Consider the following 24,717-nt stretch of genomic DNA (forward strand, 5'->3'; position numbering starts at 1 on the left):
CCACGTGTGTGGTTAGCCTTTAGCCTTCTATTCGACTTCGAAGTCCCTAAAAGATCTATACCTACCGCAGAGCACGCGCGCGTTCCTCCTCATTTTTGAGGAATTAATCGGGACTAATTGCCACGTCGGACGAGAGGGAGCTCGCTGTCGATCCCTCCGCCAGTGAATTATAGCGTTCAATGTCTGCAAAAAAAATAGGTGAATTAAAAGGGATTCATAGAATTCATTCTGCGAAATTATAAACCCTGTTCTCTGAAAACGGAAAAAGTTGGTTTAGACTTCAACACTTTTCTTATCCCTTTCTATTTATTCAATATCGAGAACTAAAAAGTAAAAAGTATTATTCATCAATATAAAAATTATGATACGCTATGGGTATTATATTCATTCTAATACACGATGAAATTTAATCACCTCATTAAAGTAACTTTTTTATTAAGCGTAAAAAATATATGATGCTAATATAACAAATAAAAAATTATATTTTTCTTAATAAAAATAAGAAATAGTTTTGCATGCTAAATCATTATTATTTCCTTTTGATTCGTTTACTTTCTTTCTGATTATTTCATTCTGCAACTTATTGTTGATGCGCATACAAATCAGATATGGATCAGATAAGCATATGAATTGTCTGATTTGTGATCTGTGTCTCTGATAGATCGCACCTCAAAGAAATGTAAAACGATTGAAAGGGGAAACTAGACGTGAGGAAGAAGAAACAGCGAAATGACATGTTCTGTCGAAACGCACCCGAAAGATCGTTTCAGACAATCACGCGGTAGTTAGATCATGCGATCTTCGTTTGCAGTAACCCTGTATCAGTTACGATAATAGAAATTTCTGTCAGTACCTCTAACAAAAAGTTATTGTTTCAACTTAGCGTTTATTAAATGATCATCTAATTAAATCGATAATAATGTTAATAAAATTATATTTATTCCTCGAGGATGGCCCGGAGAGGAGTCGAAACGTTTGAATAATTTTAATTTTATTAACATATATATATATATATATATATATATACACACCCAGTAGCCAAGTCTGTAGAAAGCAGATTTTTTAAATGTCTGCGCACACTATACCAACAAAATAACAACAGAATTGTTACAAAATTATACCCAATTTCTTCACTTCCAGATAAATTGCGGATAACTTTATCCAGGAGATATCTCCATTGTATTCTGGGAGATATCTCCATTGTATTCTGGGAGATATCTCTTGGATAAAGTTATCTAGAGGTGAAGAAATTGGGCATTAGATGTACATAATACTGCACTGAGAAAAAAATGCTGTTGATTCAATTAAAGTCTATATTACGGGCTGTCACTAACATAAGTGATTAATTCATGTATATTTTTATTGAAAAAAATTATATCAATAAAATATACGCATGAATTAATCACTTATGTTAGTGACAGCCCGTAATATAGACTTTAATTGAATCAACAGCATTTTTTTCTCAGTGTGCTGACAGACTGCTAGAAAAAACGTAACAGAATCTGCAAGCGTCAGATAATGTCGGCAAGATCTGCTCAGTTTCTGTCAGCAATTTATCTTCACATTATGTCGGCAGGCGATGTTAACAGAATACAAGCCTAATGCGGACGCAGTTGATGGCAGACTGCCGTCATTTTCTGCTCGAACCTGCCGACAGTCTGCTAGAAGACTGCAGACATTTTGTTATCTGGGTATATACTTGTTAATCACACTCCATTACCTAAGCGTGATTCTCACTTGCCTGCTTAGTTTTCCTGTTATTAAAAAAAAAATATCGAGTCTTTGAACATTTATTATTTTCAATCGTAATGTGTTATACTTACAACTTCTTGCTTTATTCGCCCAAAAGTACAAAAATCGAAAAGTAAAATCGCAGTCTCAAGATTTGAGATAATAGTATAGCGATTGTTCGCTCGAAAGCTCACATTCTTTTCGAGGATAATTACGTTTCGAGGATAATTACGACATAAGTAATAGCAATAATTTAAAGTTCTCTTTTTAAATGCCGACAAATTTGCTCCACGTGATATAACATGTTCTCCTCAAGCCCCTTGATCTTTGTACAATTTCTATCAATTCTCGATTGTCACGCGCGTATCTTCTCTTCTGCTCAAAATAGAATTTATACAAACACCGTTTCCCGGCGGGTTAAACCTCCGTTTCTGCTATCCCCCTCCGATCTGATCGACCAGCGTCCGGTGCGGTTCGAAACAAGGCGGATAGTCGCGCGTGCAGCAGCGGTGCACGAAAGTGAGGTAGACGATGTTGTACAAAAGTAAATAAAGTCTCTCAAAAGACTGAGAAAATATGTCGATAAATCTAATGTCTAACTGAGAGATAGGTATGGGGCCCGGAGAAACAGTTGTCTCGCGTGCACGGTTGCGCCCAACGATCGCGATGGACGATTGTTTCTCATGGCGCCAGTAGCCCGCACCAGAAGTTACTTTCGGATTGTCTCCCGTGAGCCGGGAGCGTGGCGCGAGAAGGGCGACGATCTTTCCACCTCTGAGAAAGTTTTCGAATTCCTTCCATCCACGACCTCTTTTCTCGTCGTCGTTCGTCGTCATCGTTCCCTTCTCTCTTTCTTTACTTCCTAACATTTAAATCCGACGTGTGCCTACGTTACGTCTATCAACGTACCTTAGAACATGATATCAATTTGACTATGATGAAAGCGAACGATTCATTATATCTTTTCTATTATTCCTATAGCGAGCAAATAATTTAAAAGGAAAAAAAAATAGAATTTTGATGTCATTGAATTTAAAATGTCATTGCAATAATTTCTTTTAATCTCTTAATATCCCAATTTCTCTTTCTGAAGTATAATATTTCAGTCCTAATTTTTACATGTTAAATTTCTTATCGTTGCGATCACACCACAGATGTATCACACACACACACACACACACACATACATACGTACAAACACACGTGGTTTTTTTTATTTAGTCATCGTTTAAATATATTAAATATATTCAATTTATTAAATTTTTCTTTTTTCATTTTAGGAAATTAACAATATTAATAACCTAAGAATTATATTTTTTACTTAGCATTAACTGTATATTATTCATGTGTTATTGATTTTTAGTAATATGCCGAAATTTGTCGCGCGTCAGTACAATTAGAACCAATGCACATCTACCATGCGAGACGGACGCTGTACGCTATAAAACGTACATACAAACGCACTTAATTTATGCCCTTCCTATCACCAAGTCTCACTTTTAAAGCCGCCGGGTAAAGCCCCTGAGGCCCAAGGCGTTACTCGCGTATGACGCGTGCAATTTCTCGTGGAATTATTCCACGTACGCCAACGGCAGTTCGTGATATATGGTCAGGCGCGCGAGAGACGTGTCCCTCCTACACGCGTGACCCTTTGACTCCGGTCCGAATATTGAATCACTTTAATATCTTGGACCGTGATACACGATGCGCGATCAGCCATGGCCCGCTCCGATCTTTCAGGCGTACGTTCAATTACGTTCGCGCTACGCGCGTATCTATCTACGCAATCTTATAGTAACGACAACGTCGAACTACTACATAAGCTACTTTACCACCGAGCATTCTCGTAAAACATTCATCGGCCCCATCGTACTACTAGGAAGTAATTCCTTCGCGAAGTAATTCCCTCGAGAACAGATTTATAGCGTTCAGAAAAGAACTGATTGTATACCGGATATAATATAGAAGGGACAATAATAAATCATGTCGAAAGGAAAATATAAAACTCGCTCATAATTCAATATGAAAAGAATGAAACTACGTAATATTAAAGAAAATAAAGTTAAATATACCTAATTTCGCGGATTTGTTGAAATCTCTACTGCTGTTAATCTGTAATGCAGTAATTAATTGCGTGTTATTTAGTCTTGATATTAAGTCTTGTTAAAAACATTGCAAAATTGTACTTATATCTGACCTACTCATTAAAATAATTGAGTTTGTCCCACGAATGTAAATGGATAAAGAAATTATCAATTTAATAATTTTTTCTTATAATATTATATAATATATATATTTATATATATAGATATATCTTATATCTAACTGTCCACATTTTATTCAAAATTATACTATAGAATAATATAACTGTCCATTTTATTTTCATCTATTTTGATTTTTAGGTAATTTAATATTTATTTTGGATATATTATATTTGTGACTTTAAGAGTGTGTGTGCAATTAATATAATGCTAAACAAGAATTAAATGTTTAAATAAAAAAAATGTCATAATACAATCATCAAATTGTATGAAGCTATGATAATGACATACTCACACTTAATCTACAAATAGTAGTACGTACGTAGGACAGTCATGGACAGTTCTGTCTTTAGATGTATGTAATATTTTATTTTCCCGTTAAACAAACATATAAACAACTATTTATTACACTCCTAAATAGCTTTTGTCGCAATCTCATGATACTGCGTCTATGAATAAACTTACAAAGAAACATAATCAAATGTTCACCTCCGATTTTAAAAAGTTTTGGATATATTAAAATATAGATAAAGATAAGAATATATGTATTTTTTATAAGTTCAATCATATGTTAAGGAGATGTACTCCCTTAAAAAAAGAATCGATTTCTTTCTTTCTACATGGATATCATCTAAATCAAAGATAAAAAAAAATTTTAATTAAAAGTTGAATTATTTGTGTACTTTATTATAATAATAATAAACATTTTTTGTTTTTTATTAATAAAAATGTTTTATTAAAAAATTATCTTATTTATAAAAAATTTAGTATTATAACGTATTATTTTTTTAATCATTCAACTTTTATATCTTTAACTTTATGTGTTTAGACAATATTCACTCAGAAAGAAAGAAATTAATTTTTTTCACGAGAAGATTTCATCCTCTTCATATGTGATTAAGGACTTAAAAAATATGTCTTTTTTTGTTTTTGTTTTATCCAAAATTATTAAAATCAAAGAGACACACATACACACACTTGGTTGCGTTTCCTTAGTAAAATTTGAATCTTACATTATTTAATCAACATAAACAACACTTATTTAATGAATTATTAAAGTAAAAATATGTGTACATAGACATAAGCCAGAAAATGATCATGAGATTTCCGATAAAGTTCGTTAGCGTTGTCTTCAATATAAAATACATTTGTAAAATAAAAAATATATCTACGGGAGGTATGTGTTATTGATATCGATGTAACAATTCACATTTTATATAACTTGGGGGTCCGGTAAATGTCTAAGTCCAAGTTCAAAAATAATCACAGTGCAAATTGTGAAATATCTCTGTTCGTTACTCGACAGCGACTATGCGCACAAGCTACTTTAAACACTGTGAATCTCTGTTTTAACTGCGATATATCAAACGGAAAATCCTTCATTTAAGTATCATCGCATCCCTAACAAGTATATGGTCACTTGGATCGATTATAACGTCCTCTCGTTGGCCGTCTCGATTGTGTGACATTCGAGGTCGTAAGTAGATTTTCCTCAAACGTGTCGATAGTAAAGTCCTGTTCCTTATGCACTTTAGGCAAGATTCTGTTGCTGATTGGACCATTTCGTCTCATACGAATGTTTACCGAGCGCTCCATGATTCCATTTCGAATTTGCTGCTTCTTCTGTGTTTGGAGTTGTTTGGATCTAGAAGGTGGAGGCCTCTTCGGTGGTGGTGGTGGTGGTGGTGGTGGCATCTTTGGTGGGGGTAATCGCGCAGATGGACCGGCTAGTAATCTCGGTGGAGCCGGCATTCTCGGTGGACCTGACATACGCGGTGGAAAAGCGGGACGTGGGAAACCAGGTCCAGGCGGTGTTGGCGGCATCGCCTGGACCGGGCGTATCGGTGGTGGTCCATATCTGAACGGTCTGGGGCCATAGAGCGGTGGACTCATTAGCGGAATAGGTGGCATACCAGATGGAGGTGGTGGCATTGGACCAAATCCTGGTGGTGGTCCCGCGATACCTCTGCCGAATCTCTGAGACGAAAATGGCCTACCATTTGCGAAACCTCGTCGCGGTATCGTAAAGATCGGCGGCCCCATCGGTCGGCCTGATAGGTTTCTCAATGGGTGTTTCGACGGACTCTTCCTAGTTGAAGCTGTGATACTGATAGGATCCGGCGCCAATATAACTTTACTTGTGTCGATCTTCTCACCGCGTTGGACCTCCTGTAACGCGGTGAGATAAATGTCGCGTTCGACGGGATAACCACGTGCTTCTCCGAAAGCTGGATACAGACAGAGGAAGATCTCGTTTGGACGATAAGCTTTATCAATAGAGTGCAAAGTATAATCTCATTGACTGTCATCGTTAACTAACCTGTCTCAGATTGATCGTATAACGAAACAAATATTGACTTATGTTTTGCCTGGCATGCAGAAAAAAAACGATCTGATCTATGTCCATGGCCTACTATGTATCTACACTACAATTTTGACAGAATATAAAACTGCTCATAATCCACGAATAATTATTTCCCCATCCATTGGTATAATAATTACAAATTAATAAACAATTACTTGTAGTCGAAAAAAAATAGATAAAATTATTAATTAATTCCCTCATTAATTACATCTAATAAAAATAAAACAATTGCAAGGGAGATCAGGACTTTACTATATACAATGTTTTAAAATAACGTACCTTTTAAAGAATCTTGAATATCCCAACCTAGCTGCTGAATGAGATATCTATAACAAAGCAGCGCTGTAATCGTATCAAGTAGGGATGCGTTCTGAAATGTACTAGCAGTAACTAAAATCTATACTTTACATTGAGTTTTAGTTACTGTTAGTTTCGGAACGCACCCTAAGTTTTCTATTAATTTTACGAATACTTGATATTAAAATAATAAATAATTGATAAATATAAATTACCAGCCTCTTGATACACTATTAGTTACGTAAGATTCTAAACAAGTATCTAGATATTCAGATACAAATTAAGCAAATATTTGGCGAATTCAGATATCCGAAAAATTCGAATATCTAAAAATTCAAACGGCAATGAAAGCATTTATTTCAATTAATTATAAAGGTGGTATAAAATTACTTGATACTGACCTACAAATTAAATAACCAGTACGATTCACACCGTGCGTGCAATGGACTCCTATAAGTTCACCTGTAACAGAAAATTTATATTCCTCACAATACATAATCTAGTGATACCAGTTTTTAAGTAGCACGTGAAAGATACTTTAAACACCGGAAAAAGAATTTGATTAGAATTCTGGTTAAAAATGAACAAATTATAATTTTCTGGTTGAATCTATTATAATTTCAGTTAACATAATCAGAACTCTTGATACGATCAGAATTTTCTGATTCGTTCATCATTTTCAACCAGAAATTTTTCTCAGTGTATATTTGTAATTATATTTTACTGTCATAAAGAAAGGACAAGGTCTGTAAATTCAAGTGTCCAAACATCGCAGACTTTCTGTGTATATTTCCTTTTCGAAGGAGTTTCGTAAGTAACGGAGTAAAACGTAACAGATAAAGTAATTATACGACGACACGGATGTATATATGTATACGCGTGAGAGTTCAGTCAGCGGGACACGCGATTGGTATCTCGAAAGCGCTTTCGAGACGTCAGACGGTCCCGAAGATGCGCAGAAACTGAAGAAATATTCGCTTGCGAAGAGGGCGGTCAATAAGGGCACACCGCTACGCGCGGCAAGGCGTACGATTCCACGGGTCATCAATTCGGCCTGGGGCGTGGGGTCGGCACCTCTTCGGGCCCAGCAAGGGGCTGATTATAATATTATCGCAAATTACCGGCAAAAGCTGCGACGAATTCACGACGATTCGTGACTCCGGCTACGGCCGGCCGGTCGCGGCGGCATTTTCGCAAGAGCCGCAAACCTTAATGAGAGTAGTTGACCAGTATAACGATCGAAGCGCGTCTACCTATCTCTTCTTCTTGGATTCCGCACGACCGACCTTCTCCCTTATGTCTTCTTGTTTTCAGCGAAGCGCAAACGAGCGGAAGATAAGTACCAAGTACTTTAGAGGCACTTCGTACCTCTTTACCACGGCTTTCAGGGCGAATTAAGTGACCCATCGCGAGTCATACGATACGCCGTTTGACCTCTATGAGCCGCTTAATCGAACGGAGTATACATCGGTATCTCGGAACGATACAGCGCGAGTTATGCCCTTCTCCTTTGATAGATGCGATACTATACTTCTCACGAAGGACAATAATGCAAATATATGTAGACGCGAATTGCATGGCGCCAGCAAAGAGATAAGATTTTTCCGTGAAAAAAAATCATGACGAATGGTCTAATAAAACTGCTGACCGGAGCTATTTTCGATCTAGCATTATCCTTCGACACAGCGTTCCATGTAAAAGTATTAAGATAAATATATGTGAATGAGCAACAACGTGTTAGCAGACTCGAGTATAAAAGCTATTTCTTCGTAAAGGAGTCCTTGGATTATCATATATGGGAAAATAACAGTGTGAAAAATCGTAGAACGTAAATCCTCAACTTGAATGGAACATAAACCGAAGAACTCGCGGACATTTGAAACAAGAGAGGATCGTAGATATTTCTATAAATTCGTTTCATGAACGAAATTTCAGTCTTTCTCGAAAATTAATAGAAAGAAAATTTTAGAGTACTGTTTCGTTCAAATGTTACACATATTTGTAGGATTTAAAAAGAGGAAGAAATGGTAGTAAATTTTCGAAGTAATCCTCAAACTGCGAAATTTTTAATAATTTGTCGTATCCAGAAAGTCAAAATCTACAAGAACACTATTTCTTTTACTTAAATTTTTTTTAACACTCTTCTTTATTTATATATGTATAATCGTAGTACATGATGAAAGTTTTCTTTTTAACTCTTTATATTTTTTGGGTTCATTGATCAGCTCATGAAATTTTAGTAAATTATAGAATAATGTTTTCGTTAGAATATAGTAACAATTGAAACAAATCAGAGAATAATAAAGAAAATCACACATGTAATTCGACATCAATGTACGCGTGCATAATATACAAGAATATGCTTGTTTCACGTTGGGATCTATCACGAGGTCATCTCAATTTTGCATACGCCAGAAATGTACTCTTACTCGGACGGGAATCTTCTCAGAACACGTCGACATCTAATGTGAATCTGGAGCCAGCACCCCCGTGGAGCAGTGCTGCCTTTATGCTAACAAATAAGCCCGATTCTCAAGCAGATTGTCGAAGACTTACGATTACTTTGACGGACATTAATAAATGTCATTTTTTCAAAAATAACATTTTTGCCGAATATTATCCCACCCTCCTATCTTTATAAGTTAAATAAAATAATTATATATTGCATCTTCTTTAATAATTGAATTAATAGTTAGTTTTATCACAAAGCTAAAATTCACCGTAGGACAAGCGTATTGACATTAAAGAAAAAATAGGCATGTGGAATTTCGCTTATCGAAAATCTTCGGCATTCGAACAAGTGAAATTCACGGATTGGCACTTGAATAATATGTACATATGTACATGTCCGTATATCGGTATGAAATTATGGTCAGAGGGATATTACGGAAGTCTTTCTGAGCACCCTGCTGTTTGGCAGCCGAAATCAAACGTTGCTCGACGGGAGCTGAAGCATGATGATAATAATGTTTGTTGGTCGAAAATGCCTTGTATATTCAGCAATATCATTAATTAAGGATGCGTCCATGATCAATTCAAAGTATAGTCTTCACACTGATGCAATTATTTTCAAACGTACGATCGCTCCATTTGTATTAAAATATAATACAAAAAAATAGTACAATATAATATAATATGAAAAATACGATCGTCGGAATCTTTAAATTTATGTTGAAGTACTATGTAAAAAATATTGTCTTTTTTATTAATCTTTTTATTTAAACTTAATTATTTCGTGTCCGTCGTTAATAGTTATATAGATTTATGAGCATTGCTATGCACTTAAAACATTTTCACACACGCAATCATGATTTTCATTTATGCTTTCAGAATATTATTAAAAAAGAGAGAAAAAGAGAGAAGTATAGTGTACCACTTAAAAATTACAATTTACTAAAATTTTCGTTCCGTGCTTATAAGCTATTTAGTTAACGAGATCGAGTAAAATATTAGTTTTCTAAGATTAAGCTTAAATATAATTACCATATGCCGCGAGAGAGATTTCAAACAGTGCCTTGCTTTATTACGAGTTTCTTTCGCATACAAGAAAATTGAGTTTTGCTTACTTGAGTTTAACATAATTCGAAATTCAGGAAAGCGTAAAAACGCGGTGTAAAAACGTTTCGCTTCGTAAGTAACTCTGAACGAAGTAGAAATTCGCTGCTTGTAATGAACTTCGATCCGTCACGTTTGAAACAGCGCGAAACAGAACGAAGCGACGGAAGGGGTCGGTTGCAGTACAACCTCGTGCATACTGATGGACGAGGGTGGGCGGTCGCATGCAAATATTGTTTTCGTTCGTGCCCCCAAGATATCGCCGACGAAGGAATAAAAGGCGAGCGGCGCACCCGGAATTGCACATGCCACTCCCCGTACGGCGCGAAGGTTGGTTTTCGAGCTACTGGAGTAGTCGCGAAGTATGACCCGAAGCGACGTAGTAAATGTGGCAATATGATATATACGCGAGAGGTACGTCAGCTCAAATAGCCTCTGGTAGATCCTGGTCGTCTTGTACCGAGAATACGGGAAAGATCCTAATACCGCAAGAGCGTAAAGTTCCGCCGGCCTCACATATAAGAACCATCAAAACGAGGGAGGACGTTAATGTCTGGCGTACATAAACATGAAAATATCACCGGCTTGTTAGAGAGAGAGTCTTTCCAAGCTGCCGATTACTGCCGCTTTAAATCAATCGAACGATTTTAAGTTTGATCGCGATGTGCACGTATATGGAGTGTGTCGCGAAACGCACAGAGAATGAAAGTTTTTGCAAAATGCTTGAACGAAGATTAGTATGATAATCATAGTATGATTTGAGTTCGCGCAAAAAGACTGTAGCATGTCTAATGCTTTCGAAGTGCAATAATTTATATTTTAACGATATCTTCATTTTTAGACCGTATATATGAGAAACACAATCAACACTAGAAATTTAAAATGCCTATTACGGTCGAAGCTGGATCTTCGTTGCTTTTTAAAATAATTCAATCTTGAATTACTAATATACACTATATATGTACTTGCATATATACCATATTGTAGTCTTTTTCAAACTGCGCGCCGAATTATTTTTCCGGACTAAATAAACGCAATTAAAACTACTCTAGTAATCGCGAATTAAATTGACAAGCAATTTAATAATTTTGATGCTACCATCAAGCACATTATAAAGATGTTAATATATTAAAACTGTTAATTTTATTGCGAAAAATATTACCTCGGCCGGGACTTGGTAACCCGGATCTCTTGTAAACCGTACGAGCGTCCTAAGCCATTAGACCACCGAGGCCTTAGTAATATTCTTCGCAATAATCGGTACACTAAGGAAACAACGTCTTTCTTTCAGGCGACGTAATCTAAACAATATTTTTATTTTTGGACCGTATATGTGAGAAACACAATCAATACTAGAAATTTAAAATGCCTATTAATTTATATTTTATTTTCAGAAATAATTAGATACACATCGAGACAATTCGCGAAATAAATAAACCCTAATCGGTATTCACTCTGCTTCTTTAACTAATATTCGCAGTATATTTCAAAGCCGGTATTTATAGTCAATTCTTATTTTAAGATCGTCTTAAGATGCTAATACGGTTCTATGATTGGCTTATCATCTTAAGACATCTTAAGACTGCACTTAAGGCAGTTCTAAATATAAGAATCAATTATGAATACCGGCTTAAATTAATCTTTGGTACACATTTCTTTTCTTCGAAAAACTAGGCGCATCAAGTACTTATTGTTAGTTATAACGTTTATATATACAATGTTTTTAAATACACAACCTTATGTATACAATTTTTTTTAATATACAATATTATAAATACTTTTTAAAGATATTAAATTATATGTAAGAATCACTTAATAAATTTGTGTATTTATTAAATGAGAAAAATTAATCCAAGATTGTACAAATGAACTCTTCGTGTGTATAGTAAAAGATCAGAAAATCATCACGTGTGTTAAAAGTTAAGGTATCTTTGCTTAAAATTAACGTAATTGAACGATTTTTTCAGTCTGAAGATCAAAATCCGAAGAATAAGATTATGAAATTTAAAATTATGTAAAATTGTAAAAAAAAACATTTGTTATAAACAACTTTCCAACATAGTTAAAGAAAACGTCTGGGTCCATTGCGAATATCAACTAAGAATAAATTTAAATGTGAAAAATGAAAAGAATAAAAAATTGGCACTACTCTACTCTAAACTTGATTTCTAAATGTATTTGAGAGTTAATAATCAATTTAATGAATGTGACGAGATACTTGCGTACGAGCGTCCCTATACGATCGACTAGCGTTTTGGTATTAGACATTGGATACACGGTATTGATAAATGCTAAGTGGTGGCTCGATAGATTAGCAACTAAACAGCTTCTTTTGCCTTGGAATGCGTCTCAACTTGTTCTTCGATGGACCGTTCCACCTTCCAAGTTCGAGTTAGTTGATTCATAAGTTTCTCACGTACAAATCCGACAACTGTAAGCCGCGATAACGTAACCGAGCACGCTCATGCAATTTCGATGGCAGAAATCCGAGATGATTATGTTAGTTAATTCACATCTTATAAACTTCCCGAGGAATCCTGCAAACTCCGACAATTTAGAAAGTTTCGAATTTTGTGTAAGTTTAATAAAACAGGTCTCTCGAATAAATTTCAAAATTTCGAGCGTCCGAAGATTACCGTCTTGAAAAAGTATACCATGACGACAATAGATCTTAGATACATGAAGATTTAAGATAACCTCGAAATAAACCAGAGATCAAAACTCGATTCTTAAATCACGGTGTACATGTACACCAAATCCCAACGCAGCCTCATAGATATGAGTGGCCGTTTGGCATGAGAAAAAATGGAGGGACGCGAGGTTATACACGCAGAGAAGAGAAGAAAAGGAAGAAAGCGACGACGCGGTTGAAGAAAGAGAAACGAGAGTAGAAGAGAGAAGAAGAAACGCTCAAGGGAACTTTCTTCTCTACTGCTTGATAAACGGCGGCAGATAATTAACAACGCCCCGGTATATACTTCGCGCGTGGGCGATCCTTCGCTTCTCGAACTCCGGTCGAATTCGTTTCCAATCGTCGTAGTCGTCGTCTTTGTCGAATTCTTCTCATTCGAAACACAGAAGCCGGATCGTACAATCGGGCGAATAAAACAACCACCGACTTCTACATTCGTTCTCACAACGTACAACACGACCGAGCCGTAATCGAGAGAGTAAATTAGAAAGGGATGCGTCCGTACAGTCGTGATCAGCAGTTTCGTTCAAGCGAGAACTCCTGCGAGATTTTTCTCGCTAGAAACACGAGTACCCATCAATGTTCGATGTTCCTTTTTTATGATTGCTGGTACAAAGTTTCGTAGAGCTATTTCCTACTGTTGTCGAACCTGATGCATTTTAGTTGGCGCCGATCAGACATGAGTCTTGCAACTTTCATCAAATATTTTAGCGATTCAACTGTTCGCAATCAATGCAAAGCGTTGCATTATTATTCGAATGTGGTAGATGAAATAAAGTTACTTCGATTTTCTGAGTCGAGGAATTTTGTTTGAAATATATTTGAAGTAATGCAAACTCACCTTCACCGCATGTCGATGTGAAATCATCCATCACTTTAAAGAATCTGCAAGGAAAGAGAGCAAAAATTTTTACTTTTGGCAACATTAGTGATTGCGATTTAATTTTGTAACTTTACATTTCAAGAAGGTAATTGGCGTTACAAAGAAACAATTTATTTTTTAATAATCAACCTGAATTTATAAAATTTTACATGACCGGAGCCAGCTAAAGAGACTTGCTTATGAGAAATATTAATATGTATATATTTATATTAGGGTACATATATATATGTGGGTTAAATATTCCATGACTGTGTTAAATAACGATCACTTCGTAGAATCACTCGTTTTATAATAAGTGATTCTTATTAACATTCTTACCATATAATTATTTATATACGGATCATACATAGTTAGTTACCTCGACTAAATAATGTTATTAATAATCTCAAGTGCGATATTATAAGCATGCATGTAATAATACAGCGCCGCCTTTGAAAGGGTAGCAGCCTCTTATTCCGTCCTTCATTCGCTGCCCATAATTTTACGAAGCAGCCAGCGCGACGGCGATCGAATTTCCCTGGAGTCGATGAAAAAAGTAATCGGTTAAATAAATATTCAGGTACCGGTAACCGGTCGAGTAAACCGGCAGTGTAATAGCTATGTAATAGGTATGCAGAACCCGAGCGGCAAACGAAGGAGTATGGTAATGAGACTTAAAAGCCGGAATGTTGTACGTCCTGAGTTACGGACGGGTGCAGCAAGTAAGAGTCCTTTACACGTCACGCAGGGGCGCTAAGAAGTTAAATCGATTCCGAATTATGTCATGAAAACACGTCGCAACCGGCGCTCACGCGTGTCGGACGCAGATTAATAATAGCTGCAGCGCCGGCGATTTTTCAGCGGGCAACACATTTCCCCTTTTGTCTCCTATAAACTTTACCGTGAACTTACTGGCGGCTTCTTTGTGATCTATGGGATAGAAGGCAGGAGAAATGGAGAAACGAGAAAGAGATTTCTGAAACTTCGCAGATTCGGAGATAGGGTGGCGCTTATATAATAATTTACGGGGGTGCAGTCGTGTATCACGTCGGTTTCCCCCTTCACCATCATCGCTGAGGGCGGAGAAGAAAAAGAATCAACGGATTAAGCCTACTTCGACTGTTCGATAAATTATGAAAAGGTGTTCACGTGTTTTTTTTTTCGCGTTCTTATAACCGTTTCCACAAATGATGTTTAACTTTCATCTTGGTTCAATTAACTTTACATCTTTTTCTAATTCTAGAAATTAGTTGAACCAAAATTGAATTTAATTTATGTACATTGAAAACGAGTGCTAGAAAATTTCGAAAATATTTCACACGTAAAGCGAATTACCACATCGTTTCAATAATAATTAATATCAGTGTAATATAAATTTCACAATATATCAAGAGGGTAACCACTAGCTAAAATATTGTCCCACAGATTACATGATTTCATCTGATTAGAAATAATTTTTTTCACTACTATGAAGTAAATTGGTAAAATATACGATTTTATTTAATGTTATACAATGATTTCTCGTGGTTACATATGTAATTATCGGATTATACATAGAGATTTTATATAAATTTTATAATAATTTCGAGGATTCTGTCCCACGATTACATTAAGTGGTTACCCCCTCGATATATATTTTATCGCATACAAGTATTAAATTTAAAAAACATTTTTACATTTTTTCATATGCTGCATAGTAATTATAACATGTTATTACATGATTAATTTATTTCTATATATTAGAAATCATTCGTTTAAACTATGCATTCTAAGATTAATTAACTATTTGAAAAAACACAGAGATCTCATACTGAGATGAATTTAAGAAATGTGCTTAGATTTAGTTTCCAAGGAAATGAGAATAGTGGTGACAAGCATGAAATCATTTCAATCCCCTTCACGAACCTAGATAGACTTGGTTCCTCGAAAAGTTACTACGTTATTGTATTGGGGATTGGGTGGCCCAATTGTGGCGGTCTATAGAGGCTTAATAGGACCGTTTTAGTGCCTTTGGTCCCTTTCAACTCTGAAACGGACTCCCTATAGCACCGATTAGGCTAACGCGATTATAAGCACTAACACACGGCTTGCCGACTGGTTTCAACCACCGTGCATCGTTTAATATCGATAGGTTATAAGGTGAGAGATATTTATAACCTGCGAGGCTTGTTAACCCATAATGACTCTCGAAATAGGAGCATCTAGTTTGGAAGTGTACTCCAATAGCATCAAATCGTAAACATTATCGTTATTCTTAGAAATATTAACTACGTCAATACGTTTATATTAGGTGTTGAACTTAATTCCTGCCGCTCGCTTAATTTAAAACAAAGTTCCACACCTCTAAAAAATCTAAAAAAAAATTTTTTTAATGTATAATATGCTAAAAAGTGTGTCAAACTTTTTAGCATATTACATTACAAAAATTTTTTTTTAGATTTTTTAAAGGTGTGGAACATTGTTTTAAATTAAGCGAGCGGCAGGAATTAAGTTCAACACCTAATATAAGTTGAGTAATCCAGTGAAGAACTTACTTATGTAATTAACGCACATGCGATGTAACAAATTTACATGACGCTATGTAGTTTATACATCATCTGTACGAATCTTGCACAAGGTCAGTGCAAGGAATAAGATAAATCTCTCGTGTACGTATCGGTAGCGAAACAGCGCGCAATCGACTATCATTCGCTCCCACGGCCGCGCATTTATAATACTTGAAATATTCGTGGCGCGTCTTCCTCGTTTCAAGAGCGTGACAGCACAATCACGGAGAGATGCATCTATCACAGGGGGAGTGGGCACGGCCTTCTACGGGATGAAATATCGAAAGATAGCTGCCGGGCGCGGCGCGGCGCGGCGCGGCGCCGCCGAAACGTGAAAAATGACAAGCGTTAAATTAATTTGACTTTCGAAAAATGACAAGCGTTAAATTAATTTGACTTTCGAATTTGAATTACAGATTCGAAGCAGACGCGAAGGTGTCGTTGTACACGGCGCTTCGCACTCCACCCAGTAGGAATTCTCCTCGAAGAACCCAATATCAAGAACCACCTCCATCATCATCATGACGATCATCATCATTATTATCATCATCGGCATCATCAGCGCGATAACCATATTCCCGACGCTGCCTTCGTCGGAAAACCAAAATCAAAAGCTCTGACCCACTATGTAACACAAGCGGCCATCAATATTTATAAAACCCGTCATCTATCAGTGGATGAATTCTTTCTAGAAATATTTTACTGCGTTGGCTGCTATGAATGCATAGATTTCACCGCGTATCGAGTGTTTATTCAATATCGCCAAGTGTCATTTATCTTGCGCATTTCGAAGTAGACTGATCAATTCGGTCACTAGGGAATATACTATTAAATGCTGTTCCCCTTATTATATAATTTCCGTCATATAATTTCGCGCATATTTAATTTGTCTCGATTATTCCAGAGCTTAAATTACAATTTAAAAAATTGATCTAATAGTGAATCTTGTTGGATGCACTAATAGTGCATATTAAAACCGTTATAAAGTGATTTAATATATATATTTTACAGCACAATGAAGCGTATTGAAGATTTCGCGTTTAACTTTTTTCTATATTTATATTAAACATACACCTTTGCATTAATTTGTGTACGACGACTTTAATGTGCATGCAGTATTTATTTAACGCGTCCAATCGAATTTGTCATAAGACATACATCTTCTAATATGTATAACTGCATAACATTACGTAAATATATGTACGCGGAGAGAATTTTTTCTTAGAATTTACCCTAAAAATATGACAGTCGTGGGACAACATTGTATTTCGAAGAATTTTAATGTAAATCTATCTCATTCACTAATAAAACTACAATAAAATAAGTTTGATCAATTTTACCAAAGTGCATGGTAAAAATATTTAAAATATTATATTGTACCATAACTACCATATTTTCAGGGTAAATTTTAAAAGAAAATTCTCTCCGTGTATATAAAATTGTCTTCAACAATTCAATTATATTATCACATAAATTACCAAATATTCAATTCATTTATATTAGTAAGCAATATTGCTAATTTATAAATATATTTTTATACGTCAATTTTTTTTCTAAATTTTTTAAATATATTTATTAGCAAGCAATAATGCTAATTTATAAATGCACGTTAAATTTATTTTCCCATAATTTTTTGAATAATTTTAATTTAAACAGCACTATACGTTCGGTACAGTTATCGCCGAGTATTGCGAATCATATATGAATTCCAACCAAGGTGTTAATGGAATACGCTTTTACAATCTCCTCAAATCTAAGCGAGATCTCCGCTAATTAACTGTAAGACCTATAGAGATGACTATCGATAACTCGAATGTTTTGTGTAAACCGTAAAAATCGCGCGGAGAAATTCGACCGAAATAAGGAGACACGCCCGTGAAACCGCGAAACGACATTTATGGCAGTGCGATTGTCGGTCGTAAGTGGCGTTCATTTGAATATCGCACGGTGTGTGGTCTTTCGCACGCGCCCACCGTACTACGTGCTCGCGCCCATTTGCGTGCGTGCGTGTAACTTTACTAAGAGAGATCACATGATCGGTCTATGTCATGCCTGTTGCGTAATCACATGTTATCTAAAAGCTCGATCGTCGCCCGGAAGAAGCGCACTGCTATTTAAATCTAATGAATATCAAGTTACAATTTCGTCGTTTGACAAGACGGTGATAAATAAATACATCGTGGAGCACTGATTTCCAGACACGCAGACATGCGTTGATTATCTACGCGGCATGTTAGGCTATCGAAGTCTGTTAAGTGAATAATTTTTTAGTTCAACAGATTTCGATTGACTAACGTAGAGAGACAGTCAAAATATAAGACAGAAATATAAAAGATAATTATGTTTTTTTTGATTCTTAGAATAAAAAAAGTGAAGCATAAGTTGGACCAAGATTAAGTTAATCTATATTAATACAAAAAGGAATGAGATGGATATTCGTCTGGTAAACAATGACTGCGTTCAGCAGAGAAAGCAGCTTTGCAACTGTTGTAAAATTCTTCAATATGATTGGTCTTGCTCTTAGTTCCTCATTGGATCTAAATGTATAAACCAATAATATTCAAGAATTTTACAACAGTTGCAAAGCTGCTTTCTCTGCTGAACGCAGCCATTGCTGACAACTGTTGTAAAATTCTTCAATATGATTGGTCTTGCTCTTAGTTCCTCATTGGATCTAAATGTATAAACCAATAATATTCAAGAATTTTACAACAGTTGTAAAGTTGCTTTCTCTGCTGAACGCAGCCAATGTTAAATGGCATTGTAGCTTGAACAATTCATAAGTCACTCGCGTCGACATGAATAAGTCTTATTTAACTTGTGCATATATTTTTGTAAAATTCTTGAAATTTTTTTACCCGAGACTTTGTTTTTATTTAATTTTTTTTATTTTTCTGTATAATTATATAATACATTAAAAAACTTATTTCGTTTTAATACGCTTCAATAATATGCAATCAAAATGCACAATTATAATCAAGTTTCCTTTTACAAAGAAATAATGCATACAAATTATTCTGTGCCGTGAAGGATAATGAAAAAAGCAGTCGATAGTTCTTGATCGATTAATGCTATAATGTAAGGCTATAATTTTGACGTAAATTTTTAAATTTGTAAAACCTTTTTGGCACAAATTTTCAAAATTTCAAACAGGTATTTATTCAGTAAAATCCACGACCATGTGTACTTGTTCTCCAAATAGTAATAATAGAGAAGAATATCACACTGCACTTTCCGAGTTTGAGATGTATGTAACCTATGCATAATTTATTAACCTATATATAATTCAATTGCAATGTTGTATAGTAAAATATAACTCTAGTATGTTTCAACACATTTTTATCAATATATAATAATTTTTAAATCAATAAACATATTGTTAGATGAGAGATATCATCATTAATTTATATGAAAAAAATATTTTCAACATTTCGTTGTGATAAAAACATAATACAGCAATTATAGAATAACATTTCCTTCTTAATCTTACATTGACTTTTATAAACAGCGTTTTAACTAAGAATAAAAAATCATATCAATTTAATTGAAAAATACTAAAAATTATATGAACTAAATTAAGTCCAGAAGATCGACATACGTCGACACAGTATTATGAAGAAGAGTTTGCCCCACCATATTACTCAACTCCAATCTCGCCTCAAATCTCGGCTCCAATCTCGCCTCAAATCTCGGCTCCAATCTCGGCTCCAATCTCGACTCCAAGAAGAATACCAAGTTATCAACGTATGCCTCGACCCCATGTAAGAAGTGCCTTACGTAGAGGTTTCATGACTGGAGTAGCTATTGTACCACGACGAATTGATTGTAAATAGAAAATTCATGTCTAATCATAATAGTAATCCATTGTATCACATAGATACGTAACTATCTATAAGGTATAATATATAACAGTTATTTTTGTTTTCTTAATTACAAAATTGCTCCTAAATAAAAACTTTTTAATTCTCGTTGAACTAATTAATATAAGACTACACTGAGAAAAATTTCCGGGCTTTATCCGTTCAAAAAGTAACAAATAGATATTTCCGAATGATTTTGATCGGATTTTTATAAGACTATTCGATCAAATTTATCGGACAGTCCTATAAATTCGATAAATTTGATCGGATAGTCCTAAAATTTGATCGGATAGTCTCATAAATCCGATCAAAATCAATCGGAAATATCTGTTTGTTACTTTTTGAACGAACATTTTTCTCAGTGTATATATTATATACTAACAATATAAAACAATAATCTAATAGATATTTCTCTCTCTCTCTCTCTCTCTCTCTCTCTCTCTCTCTCTCTCAATTAATTTGTTTTTCAGTTGATGCTGTATCACATGTCGAAGAAATTGACGATGAAGGTATAATGGACGATAAATTGTGTCATGATCAACAAGAGTTACATTTAAATATTTAATAATAAATAATTAGTACAGTAATAAAAAAAAAATAGATAAATCATTATATATATACTTTTCTAGAGACAGCGAGAGAAAGATTACAACGGTTACAAACCCCGGTTACACGTCCGCCTATCATTCCCGAAACTGGTGCTCCTGCAACGTATAGATTGAGACGCACAAGGGCGACACAATATCCATTTATTCCAGAGAGAACGCAATATGTGCCTAGAATGGTTCGGATTACACCTTGCGGGAAATGTTTGAGAGTAAATAATTTAAGACATCATCCTCCTTATGATAAACAGATTTGTGCATAAATTATAATACATTTATTTAATGAGAAACTAATGCGAATCTTCAAATTTAAATTAAAATCTAATATCCCGAGAATATTTCTGACCAAATTTCTTAAAGTAAAGTATGTGGTCATCGCGATCAAAGCTGACCTAGAGCTAGCCTTTCTACTATTCCAAGCGTAGTTTTGGCTGCCCTTTCTTCCGCCCATAAATTCGTTTTCTCTGATTTTTATCCATGTTTGCGTTTTCCGTTTGTTTTTTTTCCTTGCCCTACATTTAGATGAGAAAATAAAACATTTTAAATTTACCGTGATGAATAAATTAAATCTATCTACATAAATTATTAAAATATTATTGACGTAAAATTATATATTAATTCTATTCTTTGACAGATATAAAAGCGTATCGAAGTAACCATGAAAAGCAATCAACCTATTTACACAAGTATGTACATTCATGCTTCTTTGCATTTTTATACTATAGATAGCAATATCTTTGATTTATTCGTAAATATTATCAGCGAACAAATTTTATCAAATGATGCAACATGTGCATGATATGAAAAATAGAAGAAATCCTCAGCAAATTAGTCGTCGCAACAGTTTTAATTATAACAAGAATTCATATTCCTTTGCTTCGAAATTCACGACCGCAGATTATATTTTCACGCAAGTACTACACATGGACCAGCGAAGTTGGCCCATCGGCTGGACGTAAAATCGTTCATGTTTGAGAATGTTTAATGCATGGACTGCGCGGTCGTAGGTAGGTGAACGGTTAACCGATGTTTGTATGGCTGTACTCCCAGCACAGATCCCGGAACACCGAAGATATCGTAGAAGTACTGCGCAAACACTCCGACTGACTGTTTCTCAATCAGAGTCGCGTATACGGAAGGCACACGGTTATAGCAGCACTCGGTAGACGCCTGTTTTCACGGTCATTCCATTCCCAAAGTGCGTAATTTGTCATTATATAAAATACGTAGCTTTGACTAATATACACTCAATTTTAAAGATGCGACTATATCATTCCTGAATAAACAATTCATTCAGCTAATAATTGCATGAATTTATCAATAAAATTTGCACTAATCAAAAAGAGAACATCTCGATGACAAATTACTACAATTGAAAATCTATTAACATGCAACGTATATATATAATATTAATATTTAGAATATAAAAAATCTGAAAATTCAAAGTAAATAACAATACATTTTTGTACGAATCAATTTAAAAAAATATATTTTTTAAATAAAACCTTATCACATAGAATTAATTATTACACACTGAGAAAAAAATATAGTCAATTTTAATAAATGTTTAGTTCAATATACTGTCAACTAAACATTTACTTACAGTAAATAAATGTTTGTTCAGTAAAAAAAAATGATTGTTAAATCAAATTAACATTTCTTGTATCAAATAAATATATCTTTATATTTAATAAATATTTAGTTGACAGTATTCAACTAAATATTTATTAAAATTGATCATATTTTTTTTCAGTGCAGATAATAAGATTTCGTCATTTTTAAACTTTCAAAGACCGATAGACGCTCATAAATGTTGAATACTGAATTCAGAGACTAGGTTTTCATTGAGAAGAAGATTAATATTGACCCAGGGTTATATTCTTATACATGCATTGTCGTTTCTGACCAAGGATGTCCGACCAATTCTCGGAAGAACGCGTTGTCTCGGTATTTCGCGCGGAATCGCCTTTGAGCATCGTTGCGTGGTATCGCACGGAGAATGGACGACGAGACGGCGCGTGCACGGACGAAATGGGCACGCGAAGACGCGGAGGACGCGAGTGGTGGCGAATTTACGTAATGAAGCGATCGCCCGGGTGGTCCCGAGCGTGAGACGCGCGTACGCACGTTCCTTCGTCGTTCCCGATGCGAGACGCTTGCCAAGATGGAGAGAACAAAGAGAGACGAGAGAGTAAGAATCTCTCTTTTTCTCCTCGAGAACGACTTGTAGCTCCGGCGTCGTTCAGCTTTCGAATTAACGGCACCGGAAATACGAAGCAACATGCACGCGCTCGGACGCATTTATGCGCGTGGAAGAGAAACGCGAACGCGTTTACCACCCACAATTATTTGCCAAAACGTGCCTCTCCCGTGATTTCCACGCGGTACGCACCGACGGGGCATCGGGATCCCGAGACGCCACACGTCAGAATATTTGAGATGGGTTCGCCCCGAGCGCTAAGGGAACCAATCGCTAATCTTTCAGAGAAACGTCGTCGAAGTTTACGTTCGCGCGATCATCAAAAGATTATCCCTCCCTTCTGGTAAAATATAGATTTCTTGTTGAACTTGCGGAACAAATTTAAGACTTTTTAATTATATTCACCTTGTTAAAATTTAGGCGAAGAATACATACCAATAACTTTCTAAAATCTTTAAAGTGGAATCCAACTCTACAGAATGAAATCTCACTCTTAAATAATGAATTAGATAATGAATTAGTTCACTCTAAAGATTTTAGAGAGAATATATTTTAATAATAATAGCTGTAATTCGTCAATCAAAGAAATGTGATCTAATAATGTTAATTATTTCAATTTTATTAACGTTAATTATGTTTCAAATTGAATTTGATTATATTTTAGTAAATTCTGATAGAAAATCAATCCGCGATACAAAGAAAAAACGAGCGAAATTATTGATCAACATACTTGACAAAACAAAAATAGGAGGCATAGAAAAGGAAGCTAAAATTACGATAGTAATAGGACGTACATTTATATTATATAATCAGATACATATGTATGTGGAGAGGAATTGATGAATGTAGCTAGATGATTTTGACCATGCACAGTAATTAGTATAAAAAAGTTCAAGCCATTACTGCAGTCCTAAAATCAAGCTCACATTGCGAACGTTTGTGTTTCAATTAACATCATGTTTCACGTGAAATTGCTTAATCCGCTGTATATGAGACTAATGAACTTCTGTTAACGTGATTATCGTTGGTAACTGAAAACGTTTATGCAATAAACGCTACTGAATACATGTCTTGCATGTTGCGGGAACTAATTGCTATATTCTCGAAAATAATGACTTTATCACTCTATTTGTACGTCTATTAATTAACAAATCTCATTATTTAATTCCAAATTAAAAATTTATCTATTACTTCATTACATCTTTTTATTAACTTTTCAATTAAAGAGAATCAATTATCGAATAAACGCGGGTACTTGTTGCCATGAACCCTGTTAACCAGCCATTCAAAGAGTGCAATTAGCCGCGTGATATTTAAGACTCCGTCGCGAGTGAGAGTAATCTCGTCCGTTCTTTCTCCGCGCGATTTCTCCTTTAATCACCGATCGTCAATCCTGAATACACAGCGCTGCGAAATAAGGAAACGTCGTTTACCTTCCAAATACCATTTTCGAGCGTAGGCGCCCGTTGTAAGGCTATTTTTGGCACATTCGCGGCGCTTCGTAGACGCATTTGCAAAGATATCCTTGAAGCAAAGGATCAACATTTTCCATCTTCCAGACGCGTGACGACCGCAAAGAGACGCGCGAAAGAGAAGAAATTCTGGCCAATGTAAGTTAACGTTACTGTCTGATAAATTCGGTTGATACACGGAGAGAATTTTCTTTTAAAATTTACCCTGAAAATATGACAGTCGTGGGACAACATTGTATTTCGAAGATTTTTACCATGCACTTCAGTAAAA

The 24,717-nt window shown here is 35.2% G+C and overlaps 2 protein-coding genes across 5 annotated transcripts in view; one reads left to right on the forward strand and one right to left on the reverse strand.

The window, feature by feature from the left end:
- Window positions 1-4,960: 4,960 nt before the first annotated feature.
- LOC108766778 (RNA/RNP complex-1-interacting phosphatase) overlaps window positions 4,961-24,717 on the reverse strand; it is a 50,273-nt gene continuing 30,516 nt past the window's right edge. The window contains exons 6-9 of the mRNA XM_018516278.1: window positions 13,743-13,786; window positions 7,056-7,116; window positions 6,637-6,683; window positions 4,961-6,220 (exon numbers count right to left, since the gene is read on the reverse strand). Of these exons, the coding sequence (XP_018371780.1) occupies window positions 5,409-6,220; window positions 6,637-6,683; window positions 7,056-7,116; window positions 13,743-13,786 (964 nt within the window). The 3' untranslated portion in view covers window positions 4,961-5,408. The remainder of the gene's footprint in view (window positions 6,221-6,636; window positions 6,684-7,055; window positions 7,117-13,742; window positions 13,787-24,717) is intronic.
- LOC108766779 (uncharacterized) lies at window positions 19,386-23,384 on the forward strand. 4 transcript variants are annotated; one of them, XR_001940394.1, is made up of 7 exons: window positions 19,386-19,556; window positions 19,890-20,134; window positions 20,640-20,678; window positions 20,799-20,986; window positions 21,409-21,460; window positions 21,825-21,972; window positions 22,685-23,384. XR_001940394.1 is itself a non-coding variant. In XM_018516280.1 (6 exons), the coding sequence occupies exons 1-5, from the start codon at window positions 19,489-19,491 to the stop codon at window positions 21,412-21,414; spliced, it is 546 nt and encodes a 181-aa protein (XP_018371782.1). In that variant the 5' UTR covers window positions 19,386-19,488; the 3' UTR covers window positions 21,415-21,460; window positions 21,537-22,163. The 4 variants fall into 4 exon arrangements, 2 of the variants coding, with proteins under 2 accessions (XP_018371782.1, XP_018371781.1); XR_001940395.1 differs by lacking the exon at window positions 22,685-23,384 and having other exon boundaries at window positions 19,895-20,134; window positions 21,825-22,163; XM_018516280.1 differs by lacking the exon at window positions 22,685-23,384 and having other exon boundaries at window positions 21,537-22,163.

The sequence above is a fragment of the Trachymyrmex cornetzi genome, unplaced genomic scaffold, assembly GCF_001594075.2.
Source record: "Trachymyrmex cornetzi isolate Tcor2-1 unplaced genomic scaffold, Tcor1.1 scaffold62, whole genome shotgun sequence".
Classification (NCBI taxonomy): Eukaryota; Metazoa; Arthropoda; class Insecta; order Hymenoptera; family Formicidae; genus Trachymyrmex; species Trachymyrmex cornetzi.